This window comes from Canis lupus, chromosome 14, assembly GCF_011100685.1.
Source record: "Canis lupus familiaris isolate Mischka breed German Shepherd chromosome 14, alternate assembly UU_Cfam_GSD_1.0, whole genome shotgun sequence".
NCBI classification, from domain to species: Eukaryota; Metazoa; Chordata; class Mammalia; order Carnivora; family Canidae; genus Canis; species Canis lupus.
In genome coordinates, this window is record NC_049235.1 from 41,297,591 (window position 1) to 41,309,766 (window position 12,176).

General features: G+C 39.5%; 1 protein-coding gene and 1 non-coding gene across 3 annotated transcripts in view; both read right to left on the reverse strand.

Annotated features, from left to right (window-relative positions):
* The window catches only part of JAZF1 (JAZF zinc finger 1), a 336,143-nt gene that overhangs the window by 261,686 nt on the left and 62,281 nt on the right, over positions 1 to 12,176 (reverse strand). The window contains exon 1 of one of the 2 annotated variants that reach the window (XM_038557197.1): positions 1,462 to 1,577. The exons of the other annotated variant lie outside the window; for it this stretch is intronic. Within the exon in view, the coding sequence (XP_038413125.1) occupies positions 1,462 to 1,483 (22 nt within the window). The 5' untranslated portion in view covers positions 1,484 to 1,577. Of the gene's footprint in view, positions 1 to 1,461; positions 1,578 to 12,176 lie in introns of those variants that run through there. 2 annotated transcript variants of the gene reach the window in all.
* LOC119867717 lies at positions 11,831 to 11,938 on the reverse strand. The gene has a single exon (XR_005369866.1). It is a non-coding gene; the product is annotated as a U6 spliceosomal RNA (small nuclear RNA).

Consider the following 12,176-nt stretch of genomic DNA (forward strand, 5'->3'; position numbering starts at 1 on the left):
TCCTCTCATCATGTTGAGACTGCATTACCTAAGAAGCAGGATGAAGATAGTTTCAACCAAAAAGAATTAAACAAGTTTCTAGAGAAAAAGCTTTCATTTCTCACTTTATGTAAGTGACTAATTAGTTGACAATACTATCTCATCCTCATCAAGCTTGGCTTTTTCTTCTTCATTAGACACAAAACAAAAAATCAAATTATTTTGCATCTGGACTCTCTTCCAGGGCAAACAATGCATTCCCAAGAAGAATCAGAAGTATTGTTTTAAGGACATGTTTAAGGACACACAGGCAAGCCTATGATCCATTCTGCTAGGATCCAATCCAAGCATATGTGGAGGTTTTCAGCAGGTATCAAGAATAATCTTCACTTGGATGGTGTCTTAGAGTCTACTTCAGCATATGAAATACTTTATTTATTATAGTGAAACTAGAGAAAATGAATGAATCTATATCAGCACACAGAAATCCTCTAATATTGCTGACATGACATGTTTTTCTTCCAAAGAGCAATGATTTTTTTTTTCTCACTTGCTTTTGACTCCACACTGGATTTGAAATTTTCATCACACACAAGTCAGGAAATCTGGACTTAATGTTCCAATGGCCACTCCCTTTATCAGCCTCTCACGGAGACTTGCACCTGGCTAGGTATGCATCGGTGCACCCATGGCAGTGTGTCATCATTTCAATAAATAGAACCCAAGTGTTATAAGACAACACCAGTTTCTAGGGAGAAACAAGATCTGACACATGTTAATACCTCATTATACATCCAGGCCCTCTGCCAAGCAGAAGGAACAGAGGATCACCTTTTAACATAAACATTACAGGCCTCTCTTGCTATGAGGATCAAGTCCAGTATATTTATTTCATTTACCACATGGTCATTTTCTCTCCACTGTAAAGAGAGCCAGTGAATAAAATCCATGTTAGTTCAGCATTATGCTTGAAAATTTTAAACAAACCAGTGAGGCAAATCACTTATGGTTTTCATACCAGGCATACCTCTGAGAGGCTCCATATAAATACTTCTTTCAGCTCAGAACACTATACATACCATTATGAAATACTGTACTCCATGTGAGCAGGAGATACAAAATTATCCCGAACCCAGGAAATACAAGTACACATGTTTGCACTTCCATTTTCCGCAGAGGCCCAGTGGTCTAGTGGGCTAGCACAGACTGGGACTGGAGAAATCTGAGGGTTATAGGGTTTCGGGTTTAGCAAAGTCATTTAAATTATACCCCAGTTGTTTTGTCTCAGGAAAGGAGACTACAAATCTCTAACTGCGGCAGAAGCATCTAAACTGAAGCAATTCCAAATGACTCAAGCTACAAACATCAAATTAATCTGTCACCTAAATCTCCCAGTCTTACAGGTGTGCTTTTTTATCTGTCCCTTAAATACCAACGAAACCACAAACCTCCCTCCCAGGAGAGTACGCTTCCAGCTCTTACTGAGTGAGGCCTCTTGAGGCATATCTCCTCATGTGCTGAGTTCTTCAACCGGTCTCTTGAAGCGCTTCTGTATATTTTAAAAGCCACAGACACACTACACAGTCTAATTTAACAGACTATGTTAGACTGTAGTGGAGTCGAGCCGAGTCACCTGCCGAGAATGCAACCAAGAATAGTGGTCCTCTTTGTGCCAGATGACCCAGAGGAAAGAAAAGAGCTGTGGAGGGCAGAGAATGTTCTGGATACCTGTAGTCACGGTGCTCCTCACTCCAGATTGATGAGACCTTCACTGGAAGATGTGGTTTGTCAGGTGTAGCACAAAGGAGCCAGGAATATGGGGATCTAGGGCTTGACTAGCCTCTCAATCCAAAAATTCCAGTGTAGAGTTGAAGCCAGAGGCTGCCAGGGCAGACCAGCAGGAATAAGACAAGACACAAGATTCAGTAAAACATAGGCAACCCTACGGAGGAACGGCAGACGTGAATGACCTCAGGGGTTATGACACCATCAGAGCAAAATGCCACTACAACAGTGATTCAAAGGAAGGAATACAAAGTCACCATTACCAGCACTGGACACACATGCTAAGTTTACCGTCAAAGGATGCACACAAAGCTCCACTTTTCAGATCCTAAAATAGAACTAAAACAATTTCATAGGGATGATTTATTAGCGAACAGTGGCCTGCAAATTAAAACAGAGAGACATAAGACTAAAGGCTTATATATCACATCTTACCCCAGCACATCTCACTTCACTAGGCTGAGAAAAAAAAACAAAAACAAAAAAACAAACCATGTGCTCTGTAGAGGGTAAACAATGCCCTCCCTGGGCTATAGAGGCTCCCTCGGGTGGGATGCAAGGACTCCTTCCTTTAGGGCTTTTTCAGAAGGCAGTGGGAAGGTTAATCTGAGATTACACCTCAATTCTGCAACTGGTTCTCTATACCACCTTTATTGTGCCCTTTTACTAATTCGACAAATATTTACTCAGCACTTACTCTGTGCCAGGTACTGTGCTCTGAGCTTTGCTTTTCTCCTAGCGCACACAGTTGTACCCGGGCCCAATTCATTTCTTGGTTGGATTAACTTTCCAACCTCTCTTCATGTTTACCTTTCCAGCAATGCCAAATACATTCAGTCTCCAAGGTCACCAGCATCCTACTTTCAAACTAGGAGCCTGCCCATGATGCTCCTTTTTCTTACATTTTGTGACAAGAGAGCCTGCACTGTTTGGTTTTGGAGCTCATCTCTCATCACCCTGATATCAACAAACCAGCTCATGTTCTATGTCTTCCCTCTTTCTTGCCAGTTCTCTTTGTTCCTGTAACATGCACTTACTCAGCCGCTCATTGGTCTGATCATCCCACGAGGTGCCTTGATAGGGAATGGCTTATTCCTTTCCTCATTCAGGCAAATCTTGAAATCCTACCTTTCCTGCATGATTCATCTGATAATAATCTAAGCACCTTCTTTGTATATCAGCCACTCTTCTTGAAAGAGCATCTGCAATAATAGTAGTAAATATGTTGTAAAGCACTTCCAACGATTCCATCTCAATCAATCCTCAACAACACTATGAAATAGATCTTAACTCACTTTACATACAAGGAAACCAAGGTGTGTACGAATTAACCAACTTGTCCTAGAGAATACAGCAAGCGAGTGGCTGAACTGGGACCCAAACCTTGTCCATCAGCTACTAAATCAGAACCTTTTCCATTCATTAGTCTGTCTCTGCCAAGCCCTGCTTAGGAATCAGCCATGAGAAACATGGGAGGGAGGGTACTTACCTTGCATCATCTGTTGATGGCCAAACCGGGCCAAAAGGTGAAGAAGGAATGGGCCAACCCAAAAGAGGGGTTTGAGGTCTGGAAACTTAAGTGTCCTAAGTGAATTTTACAAGTAGGATCCAACAAAGTGTCATCAGGAAAGAACCTCAGATGAAGCCCACAAAGGTTAAATCACAAAGTATACTAGATACTTTTTAAGGACTCTTGCATATTACACACATTAATTAGTAAAAAGGCAAACATCCATTTGGCTCCTGAAGAGCTAGAATTTTAAAAAGCATGATCAAGAGGAAAGCACAACCAACTACAAGGAACTATAATTAGAAAGCTTCAGAGAAAATTAAGAGCAAGGGTTCCAGGATTTCTCAAAGGTGGCATTCTGTTGAGAAAGGGATGTACTTTTTGTTTTTGTCCCACTATCCTGAAAGATTCATATTTGATGGTGTTCCCCCACATGCCAGGCCACAGGGTTACCAGACAGCTACCTGAGATCATTCCCTCACCTATGAGCCTTGCCTCACAGGGCCTTTCAGTTCCACCCCAAATTTCTGTCTTCCCTTTATTCTTGTAAAGAGTACAGATGGAAACACAACTGGTAATACGTTGTTGTTTCTAAAGCTGAGTGGGGAGAATGCTTGAGATCTATTTGACATGAGGTACAACCACCATGATTTTGCCAGCAGCTTCCCAAAGGCTCTCTTGCTAGGGACCTACACCTGGTTGAAGAAAGTAGGAAATTGGTTGTCTCCACTGGTTTCATATTTGGTAACAATCCATGTAACAAAGTATTTACCTATGTAAAAGAATATTCTCCTACTTTTCTATTTAGCTAATAATGCCAATTCAATGAAATTCAATTATATCTTTCAAATCTACTGCAAGCCTGTCTGCATCCTTGCCAACTCCAAATACAGGCAAAGAAGTAATACACAGGAAAAAATACTTTTTTGCTTCCATGTTTTTACTACCTGACTCCTGAGGATATTTCTCTTTAGTGTTTTATTTGCTAGGATTTTATTTTGTTTCTTCATTTGTTCATTCATTCGCTCATTCATTCAGCTTTTTATTAAAGTAGAATGTGTAGTACAGTGAGGGAGACAAACCATTAAGAGACTTAACTACAAGGAACAAACTGAGGGCTGCTAGAGGGGCAGTGGGTGGGGGATGGGGTAACTGGGGGATGGACATTAAGGAGGGCACATGAAGTAATGAGCACTGGGTATTATATGCAACTGATTAATCACTAAATTACCTCTGAACCTAATAATACACTATATGTTAATTAAACTGAATTTTAAAAATTTTAAAAAGCAGGTGTAGTACAGGATTATCCTTACATGTCATACAGGCTTTGTGATAAAATGTAAAACTAGGCCTTTATAAAATATCATTTCTTCCTACCATATGACAGCTGTAGGTTTTGACTCAGCCACAGAACTTCTTTGAGGAGGTTCCTCACTTGTAAAAGAAGGATAACAGGATCTACCCTATCCATCTTAAAGTGGTTTTCTGAAAGTCAAATCAAATGATGAATCTGAAAGTGCTCTATAAATATACTCAGCATTGATACCCGTGGATCAGAAAACCTAGTAGCAAAAAAAATGTATTGGCTGGGACGCCTGGGTGGCTCAGCAGTTGAGTGTCTGCCTTCAGCTCAGGGCGTGATCCTGGAGTTCAGGGATTGAGTCCCACATCAGGCTCCCTGCATGGAGCCTGTTTCTTCCTCTACCTGTGTCTCTGCCTCTCTTTCATGAATAAATAAATAAAATCTTTAAAAAAATGTATTGGCTTTCCAGAGACTTCCCAGGCTTGTCTCTGTGCATGTTATATGCTTGTGTGTTATCAGTAAGAGTAGCAATAGTGGCTTTGTACCCTCCACATAGTATTATCATTACCAGGTACCACTACATTTCTGCAAGCATTAGGATTCAAGGTAGAAACAAGTTGGGTACAGCTGCCTACCTAACCATGAATTGTATGGAAATCATGGTGCTATGCCAACATCTAATCTTTCATCATTCTAACTCTAGAGCTCCTTTTTGCCACTTTGCTCTTGTTCCAAAAGCTTGACTGGTGGAGAAGATACTTGAAATGTCCCAAACCTATGATTTTGTGATCCTGGTGTATCATCACCTCCACCCAGCTGGTGACAGAAATAGTGGCTGTCTGAGAGTTATTTAAAACAAGTACCACTAGGAACAAACTTTCTGAAAGAAACCTTACTGGCCTCCAAGTGGGCAACTGAAAAGAACCAAATGCTAGTGACAGAGAAGTCAATGATACAACAATTGAGGGCAGTTTTATTAGTTTCATTCAATGAAGCGCAACTTGGACAAAAAAATTCATTATTCAAACCAGATGCTGTTTTTGTAATATTCATCTCCATGATGAACTGTTTCAATTCTCTTTTATTTTGAATATGTAATATAAAGCAGGCAAATCATTACTTTAAGAAAGGCACACTTGAAATTTGTAAAGTTGGTCTGAAAAAGAACTGAATGTAGGAAGCCTGTTTGCCAAAGTTTATTGCCAAGAGCATTTTTGTCTTTTTTAATCATACGACAAAAGAAATGCAATAGTGAGTTTAAGCAAGACCAATTATGAACAGCAACGAAATTACCCTTTAATGATAATCAGCCACAAATCTTGATTACTGCCAGCTCGAATCATCTGGTCATTAGGCATAAAAAGTGCTGTGTTCATCTATCTCAAGCAAGAATGAAGGATAGGCCCCTCAAGGTGTGCAGTCAGATAAGATGGGGAGGCAGGGAAGAAAGCAGAGGAGGCCAACCTCTGTTTGGTAAGCGCCAAACAGAAAGCAGAAGGCTCATAAAAATGTTTACTAAGCACAAAAGTTACTTTTTAGAAAAAAAGCCTGATGATGATCTTCCTCTTAGAAAAGATTAATCTTTCCGTTGTCAGAAGAATGACGAGGAACAGATCTCATCCCCGGAAAAAAGTGAGTGTCTGTAGCCAGGTGGATCCCAGGAGAAGATGAGAGCAGACTGTGGGGAACGGAGCCCAGCCAGAAGACTGTGGCCTTGAGATACAAACTGAAGACAAAGGGGAATGACCCTCCGGTATGGGGCTGTTGGGAAGTGTCAGAGCTTGCTGGGCAGTTTCTAGGTTCGTGGATGGAGTCCAATGCAGTAAACTGCTACCCTAAAAACAATGTAGTAGATAGAACCACGAGCTGCCCGTTTCTATTGCTTTATGGAGACAGGGCTGGAACATTTTAGACATGGAGAAGATCAACACCTTCATTTTACAAACAGAGACTCAAGGCCAAGGAGATAGACAGCAATCTTGTGGGACTAACTAACGGCAAAGCCAGGACTCCTTACCCACCTGCTCACTCCCTGAGGTGATGGAGAGGCTCTGAAGAGCAGCTAGTGAGGACTGCCACTTTGGAGTGGTCACTGCATTCTGGCACAGTTACGAACAGATACAGTCTTCTTCTGCCTCGGGCATGCTCATGTGCTCACTCAACACCAGACAAGTAGCAAGAGAAAAATCTATATTCATATTGGAATTGTAAATCCTATTTACCAAAATGCACTTTGGGCCAGACACCCCGTTAGGCACCAGCATTCATTCGCCTCTTGTAATGTTCACAACTCAGGAGGTGTTGATAACCTCATTCTACGGGAAATGCATCTAAAAGAGGTGACGTAACTTGCTTATGCTCACACCACTAGGTAAGTGGCAATCCTGGGTTCAGACATGTTTTCCTAGTCCCTTGAAGACACTGTGCTTTCTACTACCCTACCAGCCCTCAAAGTTTTGCAAAAGAAAGAACTCCTCATTCAACTGATTTATGAGAGCTGCACAAGAAGCTCTGCCTAGTGAAAATATCTGAATCATTATATAGGAAATAAACATTCTGAACAATGAGAAGGAAGCTTCTAAAATCTGGGTGTAAACATGAGCCCTTTCAGGTATTTCACTAAGGAGAGAAGTTTCTTGCAAAGTTTTTTCCTTCTAAAAACTCTTTGCTTCCCAGATCCTGAATAGTCCATTTATTACTCTTCTTTTCTCTTTCAGGCCAAAGCTCAAGTCCCCACAAGTAGAAGAGAAAGACAATGGAAATCTTGACAAGCAGGAATGACTTTGAACAGAGATGGTCACTGAAGAGCCCGTGGACAAGACCGTGGAGAACATTATCCCAGCTCGCAGCCTTCTTGTGGCTGGCAAGGCTCCACCAGTGCTTTCACCTCCTGGCAACCACCTGCTACCTTTACCTTCTGGAAACATGGGCATGCCGCCAGGCTGGAGATTTCTGCTCTCTGACTGAACACAAACACCTCTCAGCTTCCAGTCTGAACACAACCCTGAAGACCAAGACTGACTATGAGTTTGGTGCTACTGATGTCTCTGCAATTTGTAATCTTCTGCCTATAGGTAGGCTGGACTGTTAATTCAAAACTAGAATATTCCAAAGAGGCCTATTCTTAACTAAGAGAAGACCAACGAGGTTTGAACTTGATTTTGTTAATATACAGACCAGACAAACAGAAGCACCAGCCAGGCAAACGGGGCATGGGGTGCTCTCAACGAAACACAACCAACCTCATTATCCTAGTGATTTTTTGAAGTTTATTTCCTGGCAGTTTCAGGTTCCGGGAATACAGAGATGATGGGTTCTGTCCCTAAGGAGCTCACAAGTCTGGTGAGGGAGACAATACCTTGAAAAAATTAATGGCAGTATTAGGTGATAGGTGTGAGAACACAGAAGGACAAGTGTTAGAAGGAAACAGGAGAGAGGAACCAGGGGGAGATTTCATTAAAGAAGGGGCCATGTGGGGCAGTCCCAGTGGCTCAGCAGTTTAGTGCTGCCTTCAGCCCAGGGCCTGATCCTGGAGACCCGGGATCGAGTCCCACGTCCAGCTCCCTGCATGGAGCCTGCTTCTTTTTCTGCCTCTCTTTCTCTCTGCATCTCTCATGAATAAATAAATAAATAAACAAACTTAAAAAAAAAAAAGAAGAAGGGGCCATGTGAACTAGCATTACAAAATGAGTAGAGAGTTTTTAAAGCAAAGAATTTTTGAGATTTTAAAGCAAATAAAAAAAATTAAAGATTTTGAGATTTTAAAGCAAAGAATTTAGAGATTTGGGAACATTGCAAGCAGAAGAGACAGAGCATTCAAAGACTCACATTTATGAAGGAGCCTGCAGTCCAAGCAGTGAAGAGAAGCAGTGTTTATGTGTGAAGGGAGGTGGCGAGCTGGTAAAGGAAGCATCTCAGAGATCATTACAAAGGGTCTCTATAGGCATCTCAGAGTCAATGAAAGTTTTAAACCATGTTCAGTTGGTTTTTTGTTTTTGTTTTTCTTTCTTTAAGAAAGTAATTCTGGCAGACATGCCAAGTGTAGACAGGAGTCTATGTCAGTGCTGTGCAAAAAATAATAATAAAATGCAAGCCACAGAGCCAGGCCACATATATAATTTTAATTTTTTTAGCAGCCACATCTAAGGTAAGAAAAAAAAGTGAAATTAACTTAATAATATATTTTAACCCCCAAATCCAAATTACTATCATTTAACATGTAATCAGTATATTTAAAAATTATTAATGACATAGTTTACATTCTTTTTTTCTTGTACTAAGCCTTCTAGATCTGGCAGGCTTAACAGGATACCTCAATTTGAATGAGCCACACTTCAAGTACTCAGAAGCCAGAACTGGCCAGTGGTTACCATTTTAGACAGACAGCTCTAGATAAACCAAAATGCAAGACCCACTGAGGATACTGCAGCCAGGAGTCCAAACAAGGGACTTGCAATAAAGCTCTGAGCAGATATTTCCAGTCCCTGAACATAGGTAAACTGCCACTGAAATGACATTTTGCAAATATGAAACTTACTTTTTGTTTTGTTTTTAAAGATTTATTTATTTAAGTGGGGGAGAGGCAAAGGGAGAGAGAACCCTTAAGCAGACTCCCACTCAGTGCAGAGCCTGACACCAAGCTCAATCCCAAGAGCTCCAGGATCCCAAGATCATGAACTAAGAGTTGGCTGCTCAACCGACTGAGCCACCCAGGCGCCCCACTTTTTGTTTTGAATAGGCAATAATTCACATGGTTCACAAGTAAAAATAACACAACCAGGTATCTAACAAATAATACCGTTCCCACCCTTTTTCTGTCCACCTCATTTGCCACCAACCCATTAAAGGCAATCATTTCTATGGACTTTGTTTATCCTTTCAATGTTTCTTCATGCAGATACAAGCAGATATGACTGTAGACTCCGATTTTATCCCCTTTCTACACCAAAGGTAGCATACTACATAAAATGTTCTGTACCTTGCTTTTTTCATTTAATCACAATCTTGAAGATTTTTCCATATTACTGCATAAAGAGTTTCCAAGTTTTCTTTAAATGCTACACAATATTCAATTGTATGAATGGGTCACAGTTTATTTCACCAGCCTTCCACTAATGGATATTTGAATTGTTTCCAATCTCTTCTATTACAAACAATGGTCTAATGAAAACCTCCTACATACGTCACTTTATATGTATTCAGATGTACCTGCAGGGAGAAATTACCAGAGCCAAACTGCTGGGTCAAAGGGTAATTGCATTTGTAATCTCGATAGATACTGCCAAACTGGCCTTCATAAAGGCTGTGCTATTTTGTAATCTTACGAGAAGTACACTGACAATTTTTCCACATCTAGTCAATAATATATAATTATCACACTTTAGAGTTTTTGCCAATCTGATGAAGTGAAAAGTACTACTTCAACACAGTCTAAATTTGCATTTCTCTTATGTTGGAGTTTGAAGATATTTTCTTTGGTCTAAAGACAACCTATGTTTCATGTTCTGTGAACATGTCCTATGCCCATTTTTCTATTGGTCTGACAGTCATTTTCTTATTCATTTGTAGGAACTCTTTATATACAGATTAGTCTTTTGCCCACTATAAATGTTTTTTTTCCCTGACTGTCATTTGTCTTTTGAATGTTCTTATTGTGGTTTTTACCAGATAAAGTTTTTACCCAAATTTATCAATTGTTTTCTTTAATGGTTTCTGAATTTTAAGTCATAGTTAAAGGGCCTTATTTAAGGTTACAAAGGAATTTACCTATGTTTTTTCTAGTCATTTTATGATTTTTTAAAAAAGATTTATTTATTTGAGGGGGAAAGAGCATGCATGACCTCCAGAAGGGGACACAAGGGAGAGAGAGAATCTCAAGCAGATTGCTTACTGAGTGCAGAGCCCAACACAGGGCTCAATCTCACAATCCTGAGATCGTGACCTGAACTGAAATCAAGAGTCAGATGCTTAACCAACTGAATCACCCAGGCACCCCTCTAATCCTTTTATGATTTTAAGCAGATATGAATATATACTCATATTTTGAAATATTTATTAGAAACATCATTTTTCACTTTTTCCAACTGAGGTAGACCAGACATTTTATAAATTGCCTTCCTGATTTCTTGTTCCTTTCTCTGTCATCATTCTTTTGAATACCACATTAATCATCATATAAAATGAACTAAATCAAGATGGAATTTATTTGAATGGTATGAGATATAGAACAACTGCATCTTTCTTTTTTCTTTTTTTTTTTAAGATTTTATTTATTTAATGAGAGACATAGACACAGGCAGAGGGAGAAGCAGGCTCCATGCAGGGAGCCCGACATGGGACTTGATCCCAGGTCTCCAGGATCACACCCGGGGCTGAAGGCAGTGCTAACCCGCTGAGCTACCTGCACTGCCCCAACTGCATCTTTCTCCAGATACCTACCCACTTGGCCCAATACCATATACTAAATATTTCATCATCATCCCATTGGAAACATAATTTTTAAATACTTTTCTATTTGTATAGATAGCAACCTGAATTTTTATAAATTCATGGTTCTAATTCTTTAGTCTAGACACCAAAGAGGTAAATACAATTTATGTTATTCAATTTATTTATGAAAACTGCCAAGTTTCATGAAACTGCACTTATACAGCACTATCCTTCCTCCCCCATCATCAGTATCTTTTCAACAGATGCTTGACTTGAAGAGATATACAGATGCAGACTGTCATTGAGAAGTTTACAATTTGGAAGTTGCTAAATTATTTTTCACAATAATTTGTTTAAAAGGCAAGTAGTACACCAAAATTAAAGTTTGGCAAAACTCTGTATCTCTTGATCTCAGGGTTATGAGTTCAAGCCCCATGCTGAGTATAAAGCTTAGTAAGTAAGTAAAAACAATATAATATCAGATTTTTCAGGATGCCTGGCTGGCTCATTTGGTAGAGCATGTAACTTTTGATCTCAGGGTGTTAAGTCTGACACCCCACATTGTGTGTAGAGATAACTTAAAATCTCTAAAAGGTTTGACAAAACTGCCATCAATGACAGAATTCTGGTTTTTCCAAGTTCATTTATATGCTCCAAGTTCATATGCTCACCAATGTGACATCCAAAAGATTTATGAAAAAGAAAGAAAGGAGAAAAAAAACCCAGAAAGGCAATTCAGAAAATATCTGATTCACCTCATCTGGAAAAGCGAAAAGTGATTTTATATATATATAAGTGTGTGTGTTTTCATAAAGGTAAATAGAAATATGGAATGCTTCACAAATTTGCATGTCATCCTTGCAAAGGGCCATGTAATTTTATCTTCTCTGAAATGTTCCAATTTTAGCATATGTGCTACTGAAATGAACATGACAAATAATATTCTTTAATAAAGACTTAACAGTCCCAATTATTTCTATTCAAAAGTTTCCAATAAACTGGAATTTTTAAGGTAAAATGAGAAAAGTATAGTATTTTATGTATTTATAGTCCTTCTCCAATATTAATTCATATCATGTACACCAGCCTTCAAGTTTTATCCAATCAATGCATACTGCACATATTTCCCTGCCTCTCGAGGTTGTAAAATTAGTTATTACAGTTCAG